The 25788-nt window shown below is 33.3% G+C and overlaps 2 protein-coding genes across 2 annotated transcripts; both read left to right on the top strand.

Annotated features, from left to right (window-relative positions):
* The first annotated feature begins 66 nt into the window (after positions 1 to 66).
* Positions 67 to 16909, top strand: LOC123273184 (collagen alpha-2(IV) chain). The gene is made up of 20 exons (XM_044740472.1): positions 67 to 805; positions 1575 to 1614; positions 3641 to 3779; positions 3898 to 4205; positions 4998 to 5132; positions 5205 to 5312; positions 5369 to 5590; positions 5662 to 5850; positions 5940 to 6056; positions 6128 to 6292; positions 7330 to 7632; positions 7712 to 8294; positions 10051 to 10605; positions 11474 to 12307; positions 12406 to 12795; positions 13599 to 14180; positions 14261 to 14632; positions 16047 to 16218; positions 16308 to 16422; positions 16499 to 16909. Exons 1-20 carry the CDS (start codon positions 786 to 788, stop codon positions 16754 to 16756), a joined length of 5607 nt encoding a protein of 1868 aa, XP_044596407.1. The 5' UTR covers positions 67 to 785; the 3' UTR covers positions 16757 to 16909.
* Positions 16910 to 19830: 2921 nt separating this feature from the next.
* On the top strand, positions 19831 to 25180 carry LOC123273231 (tyrosine aminotransferase). The gene is made up of 12 exons (XM_044740576.1): positions 19831 to 19939; positions 20049 to 20348; positions 20553 to 20657; positions 21156 to 21223; positions 21297 to 21455; positions 21581 to 21772; positions 22863 to 22945; positions 23075 to 23144; positions 23338 to 23466; positions 24346 to 24429; positions 24556 to 24654; positions 24944 to 25180. The coding sequence occupies exons 2-12, from the start codon at positions 20201 to 20203 to the stop codon at positions 25100 to 25102; spliced, it is 1296 nt and encodes a 431-aa protein (XP_044596511.1). The 5' UTR covers positions 19831 to 19939; positions 20049 to 20200; the 3' UTR covers positions 25103 to 25180.
* Positions 25181 to 25788: the final 608 nt, after the last annotated feature.

The following is a 25788-nucleotide window of genomic DNA, read 5'->3' as shown; positions in this document are numbered from 1 at the left end:
CACGCTGGTTGCCCGACTCGAAGATCGAGAGCCGCAGAACAGTCTCGGGATGATGTGCGTTCGGCGAACAAGCGCCAGTGGTAGCTGTGGAAGCTTCGGCGCTGGCGGAACGGTGGAAGAATATCACGAGCCGGAGAAAACTCCTCGGAGTTTTAGTTTGAGCACAAGTGGTGTCGGGTGTTTAGTTTGTCTGCCACTGGCAGGCGTTCAACCATCATTGGGGTCATTTTCCAGCTGCCGAGGAGGAACTCGCCAGGAAACCCGTCACCCAGCTAGAAATTCCGCTCGTGGGCGGCAGGAACGAGGAAGAGGAAGAAGAATAGGAAGGAAGATACCGATACTGATATTCGGCTGGTCCTGGTGCTGCGAGCGGGACTGGGCCAGTTTCATGGTGACGACTGAAAGGGAATAGTTGGCGGAGGAATCCCAGCTGGCTCCTGGATACTTTACAGAACGATAATACTGAAGAAGATAACGAGAGCAAGACCGCCTCCACCAGAGGTGGAGCAGAGGAGGCCTGTCGCGGACAGAGAGGACGGAGGTTGTTCATTCAGATCCCCTGGATGGGACGAACACGGAGGATTTTAGACTACGGTCCCGGCCGCGATTCATTTTTTGTGCCTTCTTCTTCTTCTTCTTGAGTTGCCAGGTTACTAAGGAGATTTTAGTGAAACGTTTCTTTATCAAGCCACGAGGACTGGAGGCACTCCACATCCGATTCACAGGACAGGATTAGGTTGTGTCCTGGGCTGGAACAGCTCCCCAAATTGGGAGGTAGCCCAGACATGACCCCGCTGATGTTGAGGTGAGTTTTTTGATTTTATTGTGAGTTTTTAATTTTTTTTTTTTTTATTAAAAATGAATTTTTTTATTTTTTTAAGTTTTGAGTGGTGAGAATTTTTTTGATAATTTGGAAACTTGAGTGAAGATTTTATTTTGTTTTTTTGAAAGGTTTTTTTATTTTTGAGAGTTTGATTTTTTCATTTTTTAACGAAGTTTTGAGTGGTAAACATTTTTTTTTATTTTGTGTAAAATTTTTTTTTTTTATGAATATAAAGATTTGAAGATTGATTTTTAGTAAAATTTTTAATAAAAGAAAAAATTTTTTTAACTATTTTAGTTGTTACTATAGAATTGATTTTTGGAAAAAAAAATTGGTCTAAATTTTTTTTAAATTCAATTTTTGTCCTAGCAAAATAAATATTAAACAAATAATATTTTTCTTCCCGACGAATTTCATTTATTTTTTGCACGCCTCATTAGCGGAGCGGAGGCAGTGCTCTACTCTCGACATGTCAAAAAACCCAGTCTTTCGAAACTTTTTTAAGATGCACTTAAAATTCTAAGAACGAAAGATAATAAATCTCGGATTGATTCTGTTCTTTTTACAATAAGTTTAGCTCCCGCTCAAAAGTGCCGACGGAAGATTGGCCAAAAGAAGTACAGTCTGATTGTCATCAGTACTCTAAATAACTATTGTTCCATCAATGTCCCGCAAAAACTCTCAAAATAATAATAACAAAATTAATTATTTAATTAATTTACTTAAATAAATGTATTTTGTGTGTTTACAGATTCGTCGCAACCGCGGTTCTGCTTTCTGTCATTGCAGGGGTATGTACAAATTTTAAACTTATAACCTCTTTTTTCTATTTATTATTTTATTATTATTATTATTATAGATATACAGTTCAAAAGAAAAGTAAACATTTATTTTATTTTTACTTCCCGATTATTTTCGTACGCTCGTAATTCCTAGCGCTTTCACTGGTATCGTTTACTCCCCCGCGGAAATAAACATTCTAATTTTCTTGTTACCAGCTAATTTCCGTGTGTTAGAATTCAAATTTAAACCGCTAATTAAAAAAAATTTTTTTTAATTAAAATTATTTATTTTTTGCCAAATATTAAAAATTTGGCTGCTTATACGTAATTTTATATGTTTATTTTACAAAATTATAGTGACGTAAATTTAAATTAATAATTTTTTATCGTTTATCAATATAAAGATATTGATTTATAATTTATTTATTCAAACGATTTCATTTTTTAACCAGAATTATTTCGCTAAATTATTATAAAAAGATGCTCAAGCGTATTATATCTTTGAAGATTTCGACATCAGGTGCATTTATTAAATTAAAATACTTATGAAAAAAAATAAATTATATAATTTTTATTTACTTAAAAATCAACACAAATTTAAAGGATTTTAATTCAAACTTTATTAATAATAATTAATGTTAAAAAATAATGATAATAATATTAAAAACTTCAAATCATTACTATTATTTTTCACTAAAAAATAATAATACTTTTCTTAAATAAAAAAATAAAAAATGAAAGATATTTATTAAATTTGTTGGGCCTAAACGATGATAAAAGAACTCACATAATTAGTGTTTTAGCAACTCATGCCGATCAAAACTGTCATGCGGTTTAGTTTACAGCCCGAGACAATATAACAAGTGACATTGCTGACACTTAACTTGTATGTCTGGTTAAATCATGTAGGATGTGCGTAGGCTCGCGATTCCATAAATATCCGTTTAAATTTTTATTTTTTCATTAATTTTCTATTTGATCTTTCGAATCAGGCCCCTGTTCTCCTTAAATTTTTTATACTTTATTTCACTTTCTACGGAAGGAAAGAAAAACTTATCAATTATTTTATCAACAAATATCTCATGCGTGGGATCTTGTTATAAATATTTATATAAATTCACAATTTGGACCAGGCTTTTATAAAAACAAACGCGCTAAGTGAGTCATTATTAAAAATAGAAAATTTCAATCAAAAAATTAATTGTATTATAATTTTTTATTGCCGAAGGCGTTCTGATGATTTATTAATAAGTGAATTACTCAATTGTATATATATTTATACATATGTGCGTGGACATTGAGATGTTAAACTGTCGGTGTTCAAAGATAAAAAAAAAAGGACGGTACATGAACCGTCAAAAGATACGGTATCAAATTTCCGAGATTTGGGTTAAATATAGAAAAAAAATTTTTTTTAATTCTACACTAGGAATTCATAAGATTGGATTGATTTGATAAATATTAATATTAATATTAATGCATACTTTATCTAGCAATTTAAGTAAGCATAAGTAGGAATGAAGATGCTAGATAATAAAACTCACACTTGTACTGCTCTAGATTTAGTTAATCATCTCATTTACCCCTTACGTCACTTTGAAGCTATTGCATTACGCAAGGTCTCGACCTTACACTCGGTCATATCGAGTAATCGCCGCTGGTTTATTTTTTTTTTCATTATATTTCTTTATGAGGGAACGACCAAGATTTATTTTAAAACGAATTCACATGGGAAAAAAAATTCTTTACTAAATAATAAATAAATTTTTTTTACTTACACTGAGAAAAAAATTTTTTTGGGCTCAGTAATTGATTAAAATTAAATATTTAAGTTTACTAATTTTTTGTCAAATAATATAGAAGATAAATAATTCATTTTATTAATTAAAATTACGAAAAAAATATTTAAAAAAAAAAAGTTTATTTTGGATTAAATAAAATTTTTTTAAAAAAGATTTTTTTTCGGGTCGAGAAAAATTTTTTTTTATTATTTAATATGTTATTTAGCTATTTTTAATTTTTAAAATAATTTCAGGAGCAATATAACGAGACATGGGCAAATCGAGGAAGATTTAGTTACAGGCCACAATATACGCGAGGTGATATTTCACCCGAATCTGATAGGAATAATTCGCAGGATTCTAGAGTTCCGCCTTACTGGAGTCAAAGCGGAGGTTTTTATTTTTTTTAAATAAATTACAATTATTTTCAAAAATTAATAAAAATTTTTTTACTAAATTAATTCAATATAAAATTAATAATTTTTAATTTATTATCTATTATCAATTGTAGAAAATTATGGAGACAGAACAGATGATGAATTAAGGCGCGCAGATCCTTACGATCGGTATGACGAACGAAGGGATGGCCGAAGAGACGGTCAGTATGACGACGGGAGAGACTCTCGGTTCGACGATCGCAGAGACAACCGAAGAAACCAAGATCCCTACTACGGTACCGACAGAGCTGATGAAAACACTAACTCCAGAGGTTACCCGTCGAGCTACTCAGAGGTACCGATTCCCGGAGCTGGACCACCCAAGAACTGCACGGGTGGTGGATGCTGTACGCCTAAATGTTTTGCTGAAAAAGGATCAAGGGTACTTTTTTTTTTTTTTTATTAGACGAATATATTTTCATTTTATTTCAATTAATTAATGTTTTAAATTAATTGCAAATTTATATCAAATGAACTTTTGAATGAAATTTTTTTATTTAAAATTAATTTACTTGACCGAAAAATTAATTAACCCTCGGAATACACTGGAGGTCATTTTGACCCCGGAATTTTTTTTATTCTAAAATATTTCTCGAAAATAGGTTCGTTTTTAATTAATTTCTTCAACATTAAAAATTATTTCATTCAGAATAATAATAATTGTGTTTAAGAAAAAAAGAAAACTCGAAAAATTACAATATATTATGTAACGAGGCGTTACGTGGTGAAAATTGGAAAAGTTACAGTTTTAGATTGTAATTGTAATAGATTTTATAAGAATTACATTGTAGAATCTAATATTTAAATTGAAAGCTCTGAAAATTAACATTCAAAGTTTGAATTTAGAAAAATGTTATTTTGGACTGTAATTTTTCTAATTTTGAATACGATGGGACTCTTATTACTATTTTTAATGTTATTTTTCGAGTTTTTTTTTTTTCGTGTTCAAAAGAGCCATGTTACCTACCAAAAATTTAATAACCTAAATTCTGATAAAATGCATAGTTTCTGAGATATAATTCTTCAAAAGTCAAGTGGGGTAATTTGGCCCCGTGTGTACTCTAAAGTTCTTTATAAAAATCAAAAATTTTCAATATTTATTAAAAAATTTCGTCAAAAATCCTGATCTTTTTGTTTGTTTTATTAAAAATAAATTAAAAATTTCTACATTTAGGGACCGCCAGGTATTTTGGGACCCCAAGGACCAAAAGGACAACGCGGATTCCCAGGAACTGAAGGTTTGCTAGGACCCAAAGGAGACAAAGGCGACCCAGGACCTCAAGGCCCGCGTGGTCCCAAAGGAGATAGAGTAATTTTCCTTAAAATTTCTCCCTGCCCTTTCTTTCATTAATTAGAGCCCTAATTAAATTATTTTTTACAGGGAAAAATGGGTATGCCCGGATTCCCCGGAATCGACGGAATTCCAGGAGTCCAAGGTCCGCCAGGATCCCCTGGTATGCCTGGAAAAGACGGATGTAATGGCACAGACGTAAGTTAAGAGACCTTAAACCACCAAACCGGAATTTTAACGCTAAAAAATTTCAGGGAGCTCCAGGACGTCACGGAGTGCCGGGAGAACCTGGTCCCAGAGGTATCAGAGGTTTTTCAGGAGCAAAAGGAGACAAAGGTCAGCCTGCCTTTGCAGGAAACTTCCCGAAAGGAGACAAAGGAGAGCCTGGACTTGACGGCGTGAGAGGACCGCCTGGATCGCCCGGACCTCAAGGTGAACGAGGTCCTTTTGGTCCCAAAGGAGAGCGTGGTCCTTATGTAGGTATATTTGAGTTTTTTATGATCAGCATCGCTGGTGCAATTTTTTGAGGTTGATTTTTTTGCTGCAGGGACCGCCGGGTCCGCAAGGTTTGAAGGGAGAAAAAGGAAACATGGGACTTGGCTTTGAGGGGCTGAAGGGAGACAAAGGTCAAAAGGGAGATGTCGGGCCTCCAGGAGTCGCCCAGCCTCAGCTTCCTTTCTCTAAAACTGATCAAGTTGTTGGACCTGTTGGAGATCCTGGGCCTAAAGGAGATAAAGTAATTTTTATGGAAAATTAATTTGATTCAAGAGAAAAAATTTTTCTCTCAATAGTTTGAGAGATAATTAATTATGATTGAATTTTTAGGGAGATGTAGGACTCGACGGGCCTAAAGGAGAGCCAGGATTTATGGGAGATGCTGGTTTCCCTGGAGCTCCAGGAGGCAAAGGAGAAAAAGGTCTTCCTGGTGCTCCTGGAATTCGAGTGAGTTTGTTGATTTAAAATGATGATTTGGTTTTGCGGTCGGTTGATTTAACTGGTTGGCATTTTTTCAGGGAAGAGATGGTTTCTCAGGACCTCCTGGTCCACCAGGTCGCAAAGGAGATCGAGGTATCGACGGATTGGACGGACTCCCTGGTCGCGCTGGTCAGAAAGGAGACCCTGGAAAAGACGGACCCGAAGGAATGACTGGTCTGAGAGGTCCTCCTGGACCACCGGGTGTAAGTTACTTCTTATGATGATACTAGCTGTTACTTGCCCGCTCCGCTGGGCGCTCTATAGAATTGCATTTTTAGATCTAGACTTGAAATTTAATTAGAGTATTGTTTTGACTTGCACAGATTCTCAATTCTATTGAATTAGCATGCACCTTTTATTCATGTAATTATTCTAGCTAATATTCATTGTAACTTTCAATGTGCAATCATTATAACATTCCCGCGTCTTTCTTACAAAAATTAATAATAATTGATATGGAAAAAAAATTTTTAATGAGCATTGAAAGTTTCAGTTAAAGAAATTGCAGGTTTCATATAACCAATAGAATTAAAAAATTTATTTTAAACAAATGACAATTGAATAGAATAAATTTAGTTACAATAAAAATTCATTATTTCGAATGCAAAAATTCATTATACTAAAACCTTCTCCGAAACACGCTGCATCTTGTGGTATAAGTATTATTCCGATCGGTTCAATAGTTTTTGCAGTATAACCGGACAAAAAAAAACCAGCTCTTCATTTATTAGTAAAGATAATAAATACTAATTAAAAGTAATTAGGTAACAATTGTTTTAAGGTAGTACTAGCGGTTTTAGAATTTGCGTTCAGAATTTAATGAAATTTGGCATATTGGTACTTTATAATATCATAATTAAGCAGTAAAATTTTTGGAAGCCTGGCGAGTCCTGAAAAAAAGATATTAATATTTACATATTTTTGCCTTTACCATTGACCCTTATGGAAAATCAAAGACTTTATTTTATTTCACAAAACTGGACGTTCAAATTCCTATAAAAATTAAGACAACGAGAGAAAATAACATCTAGAACATATTTAATAACAATCAGTATGGTTTCCGAGAATATGAGAATATTTATTAATAAAAAAACATTCAAAATTTATCTCTGTCTCTCTTTCTCCAACGTGATTTAGTATAGGGAAATCTATTACGTTAATTAATAAGGTTAGGTTTTAGGATTTAACTCTTGTGGTAATGGTAGTATTATCTTAAGTTGTTGTTATGTAATTTTTATAGGGCGGTAAAGGACAACCTGGACCTCCAGGAGAAAAAGGACCCAGAGGATTCCCAGGACCAATTGGTCCAAGAGGATCTGATGGTTTTCCTGGTGATCCTGGTCCCAGAGGGCCAATTGGATTCCCCGGAGGACCTGGCCAGCCTGGAACTCCAGGACCAGAAGGTTTGCCGGGAGACAAAGGAAGCAAGGGTGAGCCTGGATTGACTGGATTCCCCGGAGAAGTTGGACCGAGAGGTTTCGATGGTCCTCCAGGACCTGCTGGGCCACGAGGACCCCAAGGAGACAAAGGATTTTCTATTATTGTTAGTTTGATTTGACTTTTTTAAAACTTTAATTTAAACACTAAATTTTATGAACAATTTTGTTTATTGAAAAAAATAGGGACCGAAAGGAATCGATGGAACGCCAGGAATTGACGGAGAAAAAGGTCAAAAGGGAGAGCGAGGATACGCTGGAGTTCGTGGACGTCCTGGAGATTCTTTGGACGGAATTCCTGGGTCGCCTGGAGCTCCTGGAATGCCAGGAGAGCCTGGAGCTTCTGGAAGAGACGGAGTGCCTGGAATTCCCGGCGAGCACGGAGAAAAAGGAGACATTGGTGGAAGATGTCAGGACTGTTTGCCAGGATTGAGAGGAGAAAAGGGAGACAGAGGAAACGACGGAGCACCTGGACAGCCTGGAGCCAGAGGTCCGCCTGGAGAGAGAGGTTTTCCTGGAGAAGCTGGATTTGATGGGTTGCCTGGACCGATTGGGCCGCCTGGACCCTCCGGTAAAGACGGAATTCCCGGAAGTCCTGGTCCTCAGGGAGAACCTGGAACTCCTGCGATTGTTACGGAGAATATGTTGAAGCTGGAGAAGGGTGACAAGGGGTTAAGGGGCGAACCTGGAAGATCTGGGCCGCCTGGACCCATAGGAATGACTGGAGAAAAAGGCAGACAAGGATTCGAAGGATTCCCTGGACTCAAAGGTCGGTAATCACTCACTACTTTGAATTAATGTTTCTGATTGATAATACAGTAAATATAATCCATGAAATATTAAGCTATGACAAATAAATATGACAGATGAAAGTTTATAATCGACGTTCAGTTCATAAAACAAGAGAGCGCATGAATATATTATAAATTAATTATTTTTTTCAAATAAATGCGACTTATAATTTTTAATGGCTGCGTTCACGTTTATTAAGTTCTGAGCAGGGCTGACTTTATCTACCAAAAAAATTAATTTTAGACACACTTAAATAAATATACCTTGCATTGTTTTATTATAGATTTTTAAAAAAAATAATATAGTTATTTTAAGTTGTTGCTACAAGATATGCTCAGATCTGCTAAGAACTTAGTAAACTTGAACGCAGCCAATGAGATACTTTTGAGTCCAAAAAATTATAAGTCACCATTTTAGTCGACTTTTGGCCTTCGAACATTTAGAGTGAAAATTGTAGATCAAAAACAGTATAAGACTTCATATTGAAGTTGAAAACAATACATAAAGTCCATCTACAAATTAACTAGACTAGAAACCGATCAAACTTTTAAAACTTTTTAGTCTCATTAGATTAGAAACAGCATAAAATATTCATAGCTGCTCAATTATTTTATTAAAAAGTTATTTAGACTTAAAACAGATCAAAAATAATTTGAATAGTAGATCAAATACAGATGAAAATGTTTTTAAAAGTTCAAATACAGATCAATAAGTTCAAATGCAGATCATTTAGCTTTTAAAATCAGTTTAAAATGAAAATTGTGATTCTCATTAATTTAAAGCTACAAAAGAATTTGATGACATCATAAGTATATTTACTAAGCTCCCTCAAAGCCATCAATATTTAAATTACATTGGTTTACATAGGTTACAAGATTACTTAACTAATTAAAGGTTTACAATTAGATTTAATTTCAAATGTTATAAAATCCAAATAGATTATTTAATACAAACAAATAACTTAATTTAAAGTCATAATAATTCTACAAGAAAAAATATTTAAATAAGATCCAAAATAAAGATTGCAATTGTTAATTGTCATGTTCAAAAAAGTGATTGAAGCAAGCACTTTTAAAATTCAACCAAATTATCTACAGCCACAGTCTCAGCTGGCAGTGCATTCCAGATACGTATGCCATGAATTAAGAATGAATTATCATACATGACACAATTAGCTTGCGGTATACGAAGATAGTCTTGTCGGACATCACCTCTACGTAGTGCTACAGGCAAAAAGTCTAGTTTTGAGCCGAATAGCTGCCGATAATTTAGTCGAACTTCCTTATAAAACAGACAAGCAATGAAATAATCTCTCCTCGCTGCAAGCTTTAGCCAACCTAACTTTTTGAAATATGGAGTAACATGTTCATATTTTGGTACTTTATAGATAAATCTAACACTGACATGAATTCAATTTACGCTGCATCTTTAATAATAATTTGTTGACATATTTGTATACGCCTCACAACAATAATCAAAGAGAGGAATTATTAAAGTAGATACTAGCTTAATACGTAAACTTTCACTAAATATTTCATTGTTTATTTTTAAGTACTGTGAATTCGGTTGTTATAAACGATTTGTCGCTATAAGCAATGTTGTTATAAGCGGTTTTTGGTTTGAGAATTTTATATGTAATAGGGACGGGACTTAAAAATTTCGTCGTAATAACCGACACGTCGCTTTAAGCGAAGTCGCTGTAAACGGTTTTGACTGTAATTGTAAACTTTCAGGTGAGGCTGGTGACCGTGGATTCCCTGGACAAGATGGGGCCGCTGGAAGACCTGGAATTCCCGGCCAAAAAGGTGAGAAAGGAATCAGCGTTAAGGGAGAACCCGGAGAACCAGGAAGACCTGGAGCAATGGGATACAAAGGAGACCCTGGTTTTTATGGACCCAAAGGAGAGCCTGGCGAGTGTGCTCCGATAAACCTCGAGGAAGGAGTTAAGGGTGACAGAGGTCCTCCTGGTGAAAAAGGAGAGCTTGGACCACCTGGACGAGATGGACTGCCTGGAGACAAAGGTTTGCAAGGGTTCTCAGGACCTCCTGGTCCAGCAGGTCCGATCGGTTCACCTGGACCCACTGGTCCCAGAGGTTTGCCCGGTCCCAGAGGCGACAAAGGAGACACTGGTCCCATGGGATTCCCCGGAGAAGCTGGTCGAGACGGTCCCAGAGGTTTCCCTGGTTTACCTGCTGCCAAAGGAGACAAAGGAGAGATGGGTATTTCGGTAAAGGGAAGTCAAGGTTTGACTGGACCTCCTGGAGAAAAAGGAGAGCGAGGATTCCCTGGTACGTCTTTTTGGATTTTGATTAGTTTTTTATTGATGTGAAACTTCTTTATGAACGTATGAGAGAAATTTTATAGCAATGTAAAAAAAAAAAATCGTTTTGTTTTTCGGTTACGCGCTGTGTTTTTTTTTTTTTTTTTTTTTTTTTTTAATCAAAGTTCAGAATAGCGAAGTAAAGAATAAATCTAGTAAACATTATTAATTCTAAAAACAATTAAAAAAACAAATTAAATAGTAATTTAAAAATAAAGCAAAACACAATAAGAAAATAAAAATATGTATACGTTCATCTTTTTTATTTATTCGTTTTTAATGATTTATTTATTCATTTTTAATTCTATAAAATCATTGCGTATAATTGTATTACTTTGAATAGACAATTCCAATTATTTTCTCATAACTTGTGTAATTAAGTAAATTATTAAATATCTGCTTTGAATTATTTTTACTAAGTTATGATATGAAATATGAATATTAAAGTTCGTTATATAATTTTTGTAAACTGATTAACTAATTTCTAGATTAAATAATGTCAGAGTCTAAATAATGACAATCATGGTAATAATAATGCGATCATAATTGATGAAATACAATAAGAGCAATGATAAAATAAATTACTCATGTTATTTGTATGCCTGTCTATAATACTAAAATAGCTTTAATTTAATAGAGAAAAATTTTTTTTCTTAAGCCTTATCTACCCAATTTCTGTGAAGTTGTAAATAGTAAAAAAATGATACGTCATAAAGAAGTTTCACTTCTTACTTGTGTACTCTGGTACACACACACACACACACACACACACACACACATATTTTTTTTAATTTTTTCCATTGATTTTATTAACGAAAAATTTTAAAATAAATTAGGTGCTCCTGGAAAAGAAGGACCTAGAGGTTATCCAGGTCTAGCTGGATTCACTGGAGAGAAAGGAGACGTTGGAGTGCCTGGAATAAACGGATTGCCCGGAGGCCCTGGTGAGAAAGGAGACACTGGACCAGTCGGTCCTCCAGGACCACCTGGAGTCCCTGGAGCGCCTGGAACAGACGGTGGTAAGGGAGAACCAGGTTTGCCTGGAGAGCCCGGTCGAATTGGACTCCCTGGATTCCCAGGAGAAAAGGGAGGTAGAGGAGAACCGGGAATAGAAGGTCCCAAAGGTTATCCCGGAAGGAGAGGGTTGCCTGGAGTGGCTGGACAGCCTGGATTGGAAGGAGCTCCGGGTCTCAAAGGAGAACGCGGAGAGAAAGGAAATTCTGGATTCCCAGGATTGCCAGGGTTGGAAGGCAAGCCGGGCCGAGTTGGTGCTCCTGGACCTAAAGGTGATCACGGATTTGATGGAGCACCTGGACTGCCAGGTCCTATGGGGCTGGAAGGTGTCAAAGGAGAGAGGGGATTCTCTGGTAATCCAGGAAGAAAAGGAGAACCTGGACAGACTTCGGCTAAGGGTCAGAAAGGAGAGCCTGGAATGCCTGGCGTTCGTGGAGCTCCGGGACCTCCTGGTAGGGATGGTGTTGATGGAGAGAAAGGAGAAGCCGGAAGACCTGGACTCGCTAGAGATGGATTGCCTGGGCTCAAGGGAGAGCCTGGAATTCCTGGACTTGATGGGTTGCCTGGACCTCAAGGTCAGAAAGGAGACACTGGAGTTACTGGATTCCCAGGACAGAAGGGAGATGCTGGATATCCTGGACCTGCTGGAGAGCCAGGTATTTTTTTTTATTTAAAACATAATGGATGATTTTATCTTGTAGCAAATAAATTTAATTGAAAATGAATAATATACTAATCAAAATAAAAATTCCAGGCAGACCTGGCCTTGACGGATTTCCTGGACCAAACGGCGACATGGGACCTGCAGGGCCTCCTGGATTCCCTGGTCTTGATGGTGACATGGGCATGCCTGGTAGACCTGGTTTGGATGGCCCTAAAGGAGAAAGAGGACCGCAAGGTATCGACGGACTACCGGGAGTTCTTGGACCACCAGGTCTCAAGGGAGATCGCGGTCCAGCCGGCTTGACTGTTAGCATCAAAGGAGAGAAAGGAGAGCCTGGAAATCCTGGACTTGATGGTCTTGATGGTGAAAAGGGTGATCGAGGATTCAATGGCGCCCCTGGTTTTGACGGCGAAAAGGGAGACAGAGGTCCGCCCGGTGTCTTAGGAAATCCTGGATCACCTGGAGCACCTGGGCCTAAAGGTAATACTCTAAAGAGAATATTTTTTTTATCAAATAAGATGAAATTTACGAGTATATGGTAATTACTGATTACCAATTTAATTTATAAAATTTAGTGGAATAAAATGAAAAATTTTTTTCAAATCATTACACAGAAAAAAATGTTCACTTGAGCCAAGAAGATATTTTCTTGAGCGAAAAAAAAAATTTTTTTTTGACATAAGAAATTTCACTTATTTTAACAAAATTAATTCTCTTGCTTTAAAAAATACGTATCTTGATCCAAGAAAATTTATTCAAGTCAATAAAATCTTCTTGTTTTGATAAAATTCAGCCTCTTGCTTCAAAAAATTAAATATCGAGATAGAAGTAAATTTTCATTAATATTTTTATTAGTTAACATATCAAATGGGAAGATCAAATAATATTGAATCATTTTTTTTCATTCAATGCGTAAAATTGCACGCTAAAATAATATAAAATGGGTATCAATTATTCAAGAGAAAAATTTCTCAAGGTGAGAAAATTTTCTTCTCAGCTGAAGTAGGTGGCGCTGCTTCCCTAAAGTATCTAAAAATCTTGATCAAATATAAAAATTTATTGTATCAAGTATTTATGATAATTTGAATTAAGAAAAAATTACTTCCACCAAGAATAGAATTTCAAGAAAAATTTTTACTTCGGCAACACAACTTCGGTCTTCCTTCAGGCACCCGAAAATTTTCTTGAGCCAAGAATTTTGTTCTCCAGTCAAGAAATTTTTCTTTTTGTTAGTGATTAAAAAAATTATGGTCCTAAAATGCGAAAAATAAATGAATTTTTAGGTGACACGGGACTTGTTGGAGCTCCTGGATTCCCTGGCGCGACAGTCAAGGGAGAAAAGGGTCTGCCTGGAATGTTGGGCAAGCACGGTAGAGATGGACTCCCCGGAACTCCTGGAGAAAAAGGAGAGCCTGGATTCCCAGGTCTTCCTGGGCACAAAGGAGATGCTGGAGCTTGGGGACCGGTTGGTCATCAGGGAGAGAAAGGAGACACTGGTTTGATAGGTCCGGAAGGTCCTCCTGGTCGACCTGGAGAGCCAGGTCTAGAAGGAATGCCTGGAGTTTCTGGAGAAAGAGGACCTAAGGGAGATCAGGGTCCACCTGGACTGTTCGGCGCGCCAGGACAAAAAGGAGAAAGAGGTCTCTCAGGTCCTCCTGGGCTTGATGGCATTCCTGGAGAAAAAGGAGATCGCGGTTTTGATGGAATTCCCGGAGAACCAGGTAATCCCGGCGAAAAAGGAGATCGCGGGTACCCTGGAGCTGTTGGATTCATGGGAGAAGTTGGACGCATCGGAGAGAAGGGTGACCAAGGAGACGACTGTCTTGAACCACCCATGGGACCAAAAGGCGACCGAGGCTTCCCAGGTAAATTTTTTTAAAAATATTTTTAAAAAATGGCAGAAATTTGTAAATTAATTTTTTTTTTTTTTTTTTTCAATCATTAGGCTCACCTGGAATTCCTGGAGCTCCGGGAGAAAAAGGAGTTGCTGGACCACCAGGATTCCCTGGAATTCCGGGAGCCAAGGGGGCTCAAGGATTCATGGGAGCTCCTGGATCGCCAGGGCGTCCTGGATTGGAGGGACCAATAGGACCCCCAGGTCTGCCTGGTTTAACCGGACCAGCAGGTCTCCCAGGACCCAAAGGAGAGAGTGGTGCTCAGTGCGAGCAAGCCACTGATTATCTAACTGGAATTTTACTAGTCCGTCACAGCCAAAGTCAAACTGTTCCTGTTTGCGAACCGGGTCATATTAAACTTTGGGAAGGTTACAGTCTTCTTTATACAGACGGAGATGAACGAGCTCATTCTCAAGATCTAGGTACTGGACTAATTTTTTTTTTAGATTTAATCGCGGTTTTAATATCAAAATAGAGGACAAAATTTTTTTTTCTTAGAAACTCGTTTTTAGTGGACAACTAAATCTGAAATAAAGTCTTGATTTTCTAAATTTTCGCTTTAGAAATCGAAAATTTTGAAATTCGGGTCATGAAAATTGAGAATTTCAAAAACAAAAAATTATTGACCTCTAAAAATGAAGTTTTTATCAAAAATTCATACGAGAAGTTTAAAAAAAAATTTTTTTTAAAAGCTTAAGTAGGGGTAGTCAGAATTTTCAAAAAATTGTTTTTTTTTTTTTACATTTTCCTCAAGTATTATATCTTAAAAATATTCTCTAAAAATTTGAAGTGAATGGGCGCTCACTAGAACGTTAGAGAGCAGGTAGCTCTCAAGAGTGTAAAACTTTAAATGCGTTTTTCTCAAAACTATATTTTCTGAACTGGTGATCTCTGTAACCCAAAAATTGCTTATTAGATTTCAATGCAATTTATACAGCTTTTGAAAAACATAAAAATCTAGTGCCTGATCGAAGGATTTATTTTTTTCAAAAATTTCGATTTTTTATAAACAATTAACTGTTGGTTTTTTCGCGAAAATCTAAAGAAAAATTTTCTGAGACCGCCATTTTTTTATTTTTATTTATTTATTTATTTATAATTTAATGCCAAGGCAATGGCCAAATGGCAAAGTATACATTTTTATTGTATTTAAGTACACGTATTTAAGCAAAAGACGATTTTAGATTGTTTTGCAATTTCATTTAGAATATTTTTCTGAGAGTGGATTGATATTAAAGTAATTTAAAAAATAAACAAACCAAGTCAGTAGGTATGATAATCAACAATTTTGTTAATTTTCAAAAAAAAAAAACTTCGATCAGGCACAACATTATCTATTAACAAAACTAATTTTTTTGTCCGATTGATTTTCGATGAATCTCTAAGGATTTATAATAATCACCACAAGGTCCTTTTTTTAGAACTGGGACAACACAAACAGCCATCACTTTTGAAATTATCAATTTTTTTTTTCAAATATTCGTGAAATCAAGTCAAAACATTGTGTAATGATGCCATATTATTACTTTTATAAAGTAAATGATTTACTGGCTAAAAAAATTATTAAAAATTCTCATTTTTTCATGTCTCTGACCACCCTTAAAGAACGCAAAATTTTTGACTTGTCAACAAACCAATGACATCATTGGTCGCGTCCTTGAATCTAATTGCGTATTAAAAATACGTGTCACAATAATATTTTATTAAACTCTCTTTACTATATAATATTACTCAAAGTTGTAGAGAAACTTAAACCACAGACAAATAAAAATAAGCATAAATTTTACAGTCAATAAAAGTAGTCCTATAAATATTAATTGAGTTCTCGAAAAACAGGTTATGCCGGGTCGTGCGTACGGAAATTTTCCACGATGCCTTTCCTCTTCTGCGACGTTAACAACGTCTGTCACTACGCCAGCCGTAACGACCGCTCTTATTGGCTGTCTACCAACAGTCCGATTCCTATGATGCCCGTCGAGGAATCCTCCATCGAGGAGTATATTTCCAGGTATGTCATACGCGCTAATTGATGCCCAATAAAATTCATCATCATCATTTTCAAACTTCTACAATTAATAATATTTAACTCCAATCTAGGTGCGTGGTCTGCGAAGTTCCAGCCAATGTCCTAGCAATTCACAGTCAGTCACTGAGCATTCCAGAGTGTCCTTCCGGATGGTCTGGATTGTGGATCGGTTACAGTTTCGTCATGGTAAAAAATTTATCTTGAATTTTTTTTACCAAAGTTTGAATGGTTGTCTTATTATTTTTTATTTTTTCGATATTAGCACACGGGAGCCGGATCGCAAGGTGGCGGACAATCTCTGTCAAGCCCCGGATCGTGTCTGGAAGATTTCCGAGCGACTCCCTTCATCGAGTGCAACGGGGCGAAAGGACACTGCCATTACTACGCGAACGAATTCAGTTTTTGGATGGCGACTATCGAAGACCGACAACAGTTCCAGAAACCAGAAAAACAGACACTCAAAGCCGGTAATCTTAGGACCCGAATCAGTCGTTGTCAAGTTTGTATAAAGAACACGTAATTTTTAGACTAATTGATAAACGGATTTATATTAAATATTAAATAATAATTATTAATGTTATTGAATATGATGACTAGTAGCAGATAGAATTTTTGACGGCGCAAGAAGGACTGGATTTTTTTTTTTTTTTAATATAAGAAAGATAAAATCCAATAAAGTATAGTAAGAAATACAAATGATTTTTTGTAATAAATGTGAAAAAAGATTATCAAGTTAATCGGCTTTTCAATACCCAGTTCCATTGTGCTCTTTCAGTCCTTCTTGAATGAATTATAGCCCGTCAATTCATTTCACCCTTTTTTCCTTATATTATATTTTTTACTTCATTTTAGCTCTAGTTTTTGTTTGTCTATTCTATTATTTTAACTGTTCTTATTAAATTTTCCATCTACATTGTCATGAATTATAAAACCTAAGTGCCTAGTATATTACTTAGCATGTAAATTAATATATATTTAAATCAATTTATTTGTAACGAGTAAGTTTTATGTCAGAGAAAAATTAAATAAAATAATAAAACGTTTTATAAAGTTATTATTAACTTAAACTACCAACACTGCCCGTAAATATGTCGGCACACTTTATTTTATTATATATATTGTATATTAATATAAATAAATTGTTATAGCTTGATAATTATGCGTGAAGCCAAATATTTAAAATTATAAGTATTTTGCTACATAATCAATAAAATAAAATTGTGAAAAAATATATTGTCTTTTTCTTTCAATATTTTCTCTCTCGATTAAGATTTCTGTACTTTATTTTTATCGTAATTCTAAGTTTTTATTCTATTAAACTTTTATTTAGTTTTAAGAAATTTTATACTCAACAAGCTTCAATTTTTTTCATTAAAACTTTTGATAGTTTTGTTGTAATATTACTTCTTAAACTGTCAAACTATTACGGATTTGATTTTAACTATAATTGATTTAATTAATTGAATTAATTTTTATTAATTAACCAAATTTATAGCTGCGTGTTTTCTTTATATATCAAAAAATATTTTCTCAAAAATTTGAATTGATTGCTTATATACCTCAACTTTTTGACCTGGCGAAGCGCGAAAGTCACTAAATAATAAACGCGAGGAACCAGGGATCGAATTCTCGTGCCGTCAAATTTTTTTTTAACCAAATAATTTTTTTTTTTTTTTTTTTTTTTTTTTAATAAATATTTAATTAGTAAAAATATAAGCTTAAAAATGAGTAAATAAAATTCATGTGCATAATATCAACTTACAATTTACTTAGTGATGATCCAGAAGTCAAGAGGAGCGCAAACACATCGGATAGATCTGGATCTGAAATAAGTACAAATCAAATAACAATTTGCGTGTAAAATGAAATTAAATTTGTTTAGATGTCATCGATTCAATCATCTAGCAAAGTATAAGCAAATACGAAAAGCGTGAGAGCTAAAATCCGTAAATTGTTTCCGTGCAACGAGCAAACATTTTTCATTATTTTAAACTTTTAATTATGAATTATAAACAAGCATAAGCCCTCCTTCTCACAAACAAACTTCTCTCTCAGCTCGCTCATTTGCGTCAAAACGGGTCTCTTTAAGTCGCCTCTATTTTATTATTTATTTTTATTAAACATTCCGTCAGCTAACAATTATTAAAACGGAATTAAATATCTATTATTTCCATCAGAACTCTCCTTTCCGGTGAACTATTTTTTATAAATCTCAATCCGCTGACAAAATTATTGTATCATTTTTAATAATAATAAAAATGTATTGGTTTTTTTTTCCTTTTTCAACTTCACGATCCAGATCATTGAATTCGCAGTGTTCGTTAAACTCGAGGCAAAACTATTAAAATTTATATAAATTATTATTTTAAATAAAAATATGCGACGTAAAAAATTTTCCAGCATAAATCTCAGGTAAATAAATTCATAATTAATAATTATGGTAATTTTCAATGATTAATCCACTTGTTTACTCAAAACGTAGGTGATAATATTTACTTGTTACTTGTTTGTTTATTTATTTATTTATTTATTTATTTATCATCAAAATGTTTATTTAGATAAGTAAAAAGTAGTATGATAAAATTAGCATAGATTTCTCTGGAAATTCTAGTAAGACTGTTCTCGATGAAGGTTTTACTCGTGCTCCCACCATAAGCGTTGATATGTCAAGCCCCCTTGATAATTAAATCTGGTAAAACGGCATTCCATAAAACATATTTTCAAAATCGTTAATATGCTAATGAAAAATTTAATAAATAAAAAAAAACAGGTTTTTGATTAATGGAAAAATTGATTCAATTTACAAATTCACTAGGAAAAATTTCTTAATCTTAAATTTTCCTTGAACTTAAACTTGAAATTATTAAAAATTAAAAAAAATTTTTTTTTTTGAAAATTTTTTTTGAAGGAAAAAATTTTTTTGATTTAAAAAATTTATACTTTATCTAATTTAAATCAAATATTTCATTGCTAAATAAAACGTTTTCAAACGTTTTCTTAATTTTAATAAATAATGATTTTTTAATAAAATAAAAATATAAAAAATTATTAATACTTTTTCAGTAACCGAAAAAAGATTCACTGAGTAAAAAAATTAACTTCTTTGCTTAATCTTAATTAAAAATAAAAAAATTTTTAATTATTGGATATATTCACCCGAAGATGGTATTGAGGGCTCATACCGACAATAATGTGGTGAAAATAAATTTAATAAATAAAAATTTAATGTAAAAATTAAAATTAGTCTAACATCAATTTGGATCGGGGATAATGGCTTTGAAATATGGAACTCTTTATTTAGTAAAAACACCGATCTTCGGAAAAAATAGTAAATTATTAATAATAATGTTTCATAAATTTTTATTATTATTATTTTAAATCAAAATTTAAATGGCTAAAAAAATAAAATAATAATGAATAAATAAATAAATTGTGATAGAAAATAAGAAAAAAAAAATAACACGCGTGTAAATCGTGTTTAATTAAAAATAGTTGTTTATATAAAATTAAAAATAAAAAATAATAAAATACGTAAATCCAGTTTTGATAATGCTATTTTATTTAAATAAATTAATTGAAAAGAAGGTGTGGAACTGACCGACCAATAAGATTTCTCGATTAGTTCGTCCTCTAACAAGTTCCCGAGCATTTCAAGTGTCCGCTCATCCTGGAGAAGTTTAGTAATCGAAAAACTTGCCAACTGGTAGTTCTTTTTTTCAATAACTAATCAAAATTCTACTAAATTTTTATTTTTATTTTATTTTCTTTACATTATTTTTCTTTTTACTTTCATTTTTCTGGCAATAAATCAGAGCGTAAGTGAATAAATGAATAAATATTGAGGAGCGAATACTGACGGAAGAGGTGGAGAGAACGCGGGTAATTGCTGAATTTTTGGGATATTTCGGGGCGATATTTATGCAAGGTTGATTGCGCGATCTAAAGCTCCAATTTATCGAGGACAATGTCGAATAGTTTGGGCACACCTCGTGACCGATGGGATGTCTGTGCTTCGGACATCGCCAGGCGTACTCACAATCCTATCAGGGCTATTGTCGAGAATATTGTCGTGGAGCCAAATCCAAATAAAAAGCTGATAGCACTTTCTATCGGTGAGTTTTGCCATACTTTATGAACTAGAGCCCGAATGAATTCTGTTCAAGTAAATTCAATCCGAGATTCTCCATTCGAGATTGAGATCCTCTATTATCGTGCCCTGAGATTTATCATTTTTTATGAGAGACGTGAGGTGAATAGAGGCTGCTCGAGTTTTATATCTTTTTTATGTATTTATGGTGATTAATTGTTGTTGTCAGGTGACCCAACTACTTTCGGGAATTTAAAGCCCCCGAGAGAAGTTATCGAGGCGTTGCAGCAAAGTGTCGCTTCCTTTGAGTTTAATGGATACGCACCCAGCACAGGTATCTCAAGTGTCATTTAATTGTTTTTGATTATCTGATCTAATGGTTTTAGGGTCAAAAATTACCAGAAAATTAGTTTTTAACTTTCAATTTATAATTCTGGGTGAAATATTAAAGATATCAAAAAATTATTAAAAAATTTTTTGTAAGAAATTAAATTCTTTACAAAAAAAGTCTATCAATTTTTCTTTATCTCTTTTTTTTTTTTACCTAAAATTTGGATTTTTAAATTAAGAAATTAAGTTATGGAATTTATAAATGATATTTTTAAAATTAGAATTTTTAATTCTGAGTTAAATATTGAAAATACAAAAAAAAAATCATAAGAGAACTTTTTTTTTTTATTTTATTTTTTACAAAAAAAGTTCTTATCAATTGTACCGTATTTCTGATTGTTTAGCTAAGAACTGAGTTTTAATTTAAAATTGAAAAGACTGATGTTAACTGAAAGATTTTTTTTTTCGAAATAAATTAATTAAATATAATTAAATTCCGCAGGCCATCAAATAGCGCGAGAAGCTGTCGCGGAATATTGTTCAACAGAGAATCTCGAAGTAGAAGCTAAAGTAATTTATTCAAATAAAATCACAACTAAAAAATAATTTATACAAAAGTACTAAAAAAAATTTTGTTTTAAAGGATGTGATATTGTGTAGTGGATGTTCATGTGCGTTGGACTTATGTATAACAGTACTTGCAAAAGAAGGGCAGAATATTCTGATACCGAGACCAGGATTTTCACTGTACCGGACACTTGCCGTGGGACTGGGTGTGGGAGTCAGAGCTTACAATCTTTTGGTAGGTAGATTTCAAATTTCAATTTGTAAACTCTATTTGCGCTCTCGCTAGATAGTATGTGTAGAACACGAATTTGTCAGGATTACGATTCAAGAGCTATTGAAAAATAAAATTGAATTTTTCAGCCGGATTTCGGGTGGGAGATAGACCTCGATCATCTCGCATCGCTCGTTGACGAGAGGACTGCTGCAATCATTGTAAATAATCCTTCAAATCCTTGCGGGTCTGTCTACAGTCGTCATCACCTGTTGGATATTATCGACGTCGCTGCTAAGTATCATGTTCCAATTATTGCCGATGAAATTTACGAGCACATGGTAATTACTGATTACATATTTAATTTATAAGATTTAGAGGAATAAAATAAAAAATTTTTTTCAAATCATCACACAGAAAAAAAGATTCACTTCACGGAAAGAACAAGATGACACTGGATATCATCCCAGATTATAATAAGTGAAAAAAAATTTAGATAGTAGCTGATATAATCCAGATTACAATGAGTATAATCCAGATATCACGCAGTATAATCTGGATTTTTCTAGCTACTATCTGAAATTTTTTTTCACCACAGATATCACTGAGTATAATCTGGGATAATATCCAGTTTCATCTTGTTTTTTCCGTGTTGAGCCAAGCAAATATTTTTCTTTTTAATTATTTTCTTGGACGGAAATAGTGTATTACACATCTAGGGCAGTTAATAAGAAAGCCTCAGATCACATGTTTATTGACCTCGGCTTCGCCTCGGACAACAATTACATATGATCTGAGACATTTCTTATTTTACTGCCCTAGATGTGTAATATACTATTTTTTGACACAAGAAATTTCACTTATCCCAACTAAATTAATTCTCTTGCTTTAAGAAATACGTATCTTGATCTAAGAAAATTTATTTAAGAGAAGAAAATCATGTTTTGAGAAAATTCAACCTCTTGCTTCAAAAAATTTAGTTCTTGGTAGAAGTAAATTTTCTTGTCTTGAGAAAATTTCTCTCTTGCTTCAAAAAATTAAATATCTCGATAGAAGTAATTTTTCATTAATATTTTTATTGATTAACATGTCAAATGGGAAGATCAAATAATATTGAATCATTTCTTTTCATTCAATATGTATAATTGCACGCTAAAATAATATCAAATATTCAAGAAAAAAATTTTTTTCTCAGCTGAAGTAGGTGGCGCTGTTTCTCTAAAGTATCTAAATCTTGATAAAATATAAAAATTTATTGTATCAAGTATTTATGATCATTTGAATTAAGAAAAAATTACTTCCACCAAGAATAGAATTTCAAGAAAAATTTTTACTTCGGCCAACACAACTTTGGTCTTCCTTCAGGCACCTGAAAATTTTCTTGAGCCAAGAATTTCGTTTTCCAGTCAAGAACTTTTTCTTTCTGTGTAGGTCTTCCCTGGACGAACCTTTTACCCGATGGCCTCTCTATCGACAGAAGTACCAATCCTCTCATGCAGCGGATTAGCCAAAAGGTATTATAGAAAATAATTTATTCGAAAAACAATTACGAATACTTATTCAATTACCGGTAATTAAATGCCACTTTTTCCGTAGTTTAATCAATTCGTAGGATTTAATTAAATAATTTATGTGTGTAATAGGTTTCTGGTCCCCGGATGGCGGATGGGATGGGTAATAATTCACGACCGACAAAATATATTCAATAATGAGGTAAATGAAGATTAATATTAACATCAGAATTAATTTTAATATTAATTTAATTTTAGTAAAAGAAACAAAAAAACAATTTTCATCTGATGAATTGCTCTCGACTTGCTTTCATTAAAAGTTGTCCTATATTTATCGTGCATAAATTAAAATACTTACAAACTAAAAGCTATTACACGTTTTTAAAATTTTCCAGATACGCAACGGTTTACAAAGTTTGAGCCAAAGAATAATTGGAAGCAGTACAATAATTCAAGGAGCATTACCGGGAATACTTAAAAACACGCCTCAAAGATTTTTCGACGACGTTACCAAGCTGCTATACGTAAGTATTATGTCTATGAAGTACAAAAAAAAATGTGTTATAAAATATAACTTTTTGGGTGATTCTAACATATGGCGAAATTTGTGTCATTTCGATGCGAAAGTCTGAGCCTATGCTGCCTATTATGTGTTTGTACTAAAAATACAAGCGAATGGAGGTTGTAAAATCATAAAAAAAAAAAAAAAAATAAGAAAAGAAATGGAAGAGGGGTCTAGTCCTTGAAAAAGGAAATACGGTCGGTCTAGAGTCTTGAGTTTGTAAATTTGGAATATGGGTTTAGCATACGGTTGTCTTTTTGCTGGTCACACATGTGCGTCACATGTATTTCTTCCTCTCGTAAGAAATATTAATAGCATCCCTTGGTTTCCTTTTCTTGTTCTGTGGTCCTTATTCATTCTATTATGTGAGTATAGTATGCGGGTCTTTGAGGAAAGGTATCGATAGTTAACTCTATTTATGGTACTAATAATTTCAATAATGATCATAATTTAATAATTTAATAATAACTAATATTTAATAATAATTAATATTTAATAATAATGATTTAATAATAGTTTAATAGAAAATTTAAAGCCATTATTTAAAATCATTATTGAAATTTCAAATTAATACAATAAATTTTTTAAAAAACATTATTATTATTATTGTTATTATTATTTTGTATAAAGCTTGACAAACCGATGACGATTGTCAAACAAAGATATAACGTGACGTGATGCAAAATCTGTTCACGTTTTGTATGAATGAATGTGACTGGTAAGCACGTTTGTGCCAAATATTAAATATATATTGTATAGTTAGTCAGAATAAGGAATAAGTACAGTAGAGATTGAAGTCGTAATCCATTGTTATTTAAATAATATTAATTTGCGTTAACAGAACCACTCGATAACGACGTTCAATCTTATTAAGGAGATTCCTGGACTGAAGCCAATTATGCCTGATGGAGCGATGTACATGATGGTAAAGTACATATATTTGTTTATCTCTCCATAAACATAGGTCTATGTTGTGTTTGTCAATTACAAGTATTGATTGGGCGCAATAATTAATTAGTGGATATAAATTGAATTTAATTTATAATCGCAGGTGCACATAGACTTAGAGTCCTTCCCGGAGTTTAATACTGAGGTTGATTTTGTCGAGCGTCTATTAATGGAAGAGTCTGTTTTCTGCTTGCCTGGAGGTGTAAGTTTTAAAATTATATCAATTTCTTAATACAAAAAAATTTTTTTTTGCTATTAAATTAATTTTTTTCTTAAAATAAATTTCTATTAAAAAATTAATATTATTTTTTTTTAAGTATTTAAACTTAAAATAAGTCAATTTTTTTTATTCCCACCAAAAATATCAAACTTTTCTTTCTAAAAAATTTTTTAGTCATAAATAACATCCACAAAATTTTTTTTTAATTTTTTCCTTAAAAGAAATTCGAGATTTTAAAATAAAAATAATAAAACCTTTAAATTTATTCCAGTGTTTTGATTTACCTTCCTACATAAGATTGGTAATAACAGTACCAGTAGAAATGCAAGAAGAAGCCTGTAAGAGGATCCGCGACTTTTGTTATCGGCACCACTGCAAGACACAAAATCTAATAAGAAATTCTATCGAGGGCGTCGAGATACCTTATTAATTATTATTATTATTTCTAATAATAAAAAATTTCCAATAATATTCCACTGTCATAACTTATAAATTATAAATTGATGTATAAATTTTTATAAAAAAAAAAAAAAAAAAAAAAAAAATGTAAATTACAGCTGAATAAAATATTTAAAATAAAAAGGCCATTTCCTCGTTACTCCACAGCTCTTGTCTTCCATTCCTATTGTATTATTTTAATCAACAATTGTAGCAGAACCAGACAGTCTATTGCATGATGACCCGGTCACTATCTCTACTCCCTTTGGTTGCACTTATATGTGTATTGGTGTGTGGAGCATTCGAACTCCAGTTTCAGAGTCTGAGTTTCGAATATTTGAGTGCTGTACAATATACTATATACAATATATACGTAGATATAATAACAATAACAATCGGTGTAATTCTAACAAAGGGTATAGCTAGCATATATGCAATAACACAAACGACATAATACAAGAGTTGCTTGTTATCGCATACCAATGTACTTTGTACGATCTATGAAGCATATATGTATATCTACACAACTTCACATATATGTCTTGCATTTATCGCGGTAGTTATACATGCAGATCACGGGGATATGAATATACTTTATTAATACGTGTATGCATGCTCGATGATATGGCTACAAGTAGTTACATGTAGGGTAACTATTGTTTCTACTTGTAACTATTT

Source organism: Cotesia glomerata, linkage group LG10, assembly GCF_020080835.1.
Source record: "Cotesia glomerata isolate CgM1 linkage group LG10, MPM_Cglom_v2.3, whole genome shotgun sequence".
In the NCBI taxonomy this organism is placed as follows: domain Eukaryota; kingdom Metazoa; phylum Arthropoda; class Insecta; order Hymenoptera; family Braconidae; genus Cotesia; species Cotesia glomerata.
Note: the sequence above shows the minus strand (reverse complement) of the source record. Positions and strands in the feature narration are given on the sequence as shown.

Excerpts from the sequence above, each read along its gene's own strand:
- LOC123273231 (XM_044740576.1), top strand. The coding sequence starts at position 20,201 with ATGTCGAATAGTTTGGGCACACCTCGTGACCGATGGGATGTCTGTGCT. Across the intron at positions 20,349-20,552 it reads GCTGATAGCACTTTCTATCG|GTGACCCAACTACTTTCGGG; the intron begins GTGAGTTTTGCC and ends TGTTGTTGTCAG. Across the intron at positions 22,946-23,074 it reads TGCAGCGGATTAGCCAAAAG|GTTTCTGGTCCCCGGATGGC; the intron begins GTATTATAGAAA and ends TGTGTGTAATAG.
- LOC123273184 (XM_044740472.1), top strand. The coding sequence starts at position 786 with ATGACCCCGCTGATGTTGAG. Across the intron at positions 3,780-3,897 it reads TTACTGGAGTCAAAGCGGAG|AAAATTATGGAGACAGAACA; the intron begins GTTTTTATTTTT and ends TATCAATTGTAG. Across the intron at positions 6,057-6,127 it reads CTGGTGCTCCTGGAATTCGA|GGAAGAGATGGTTTCTCAGG; the intron begins GTGAGTTTGTTG and ends GCATTTTTTCAG.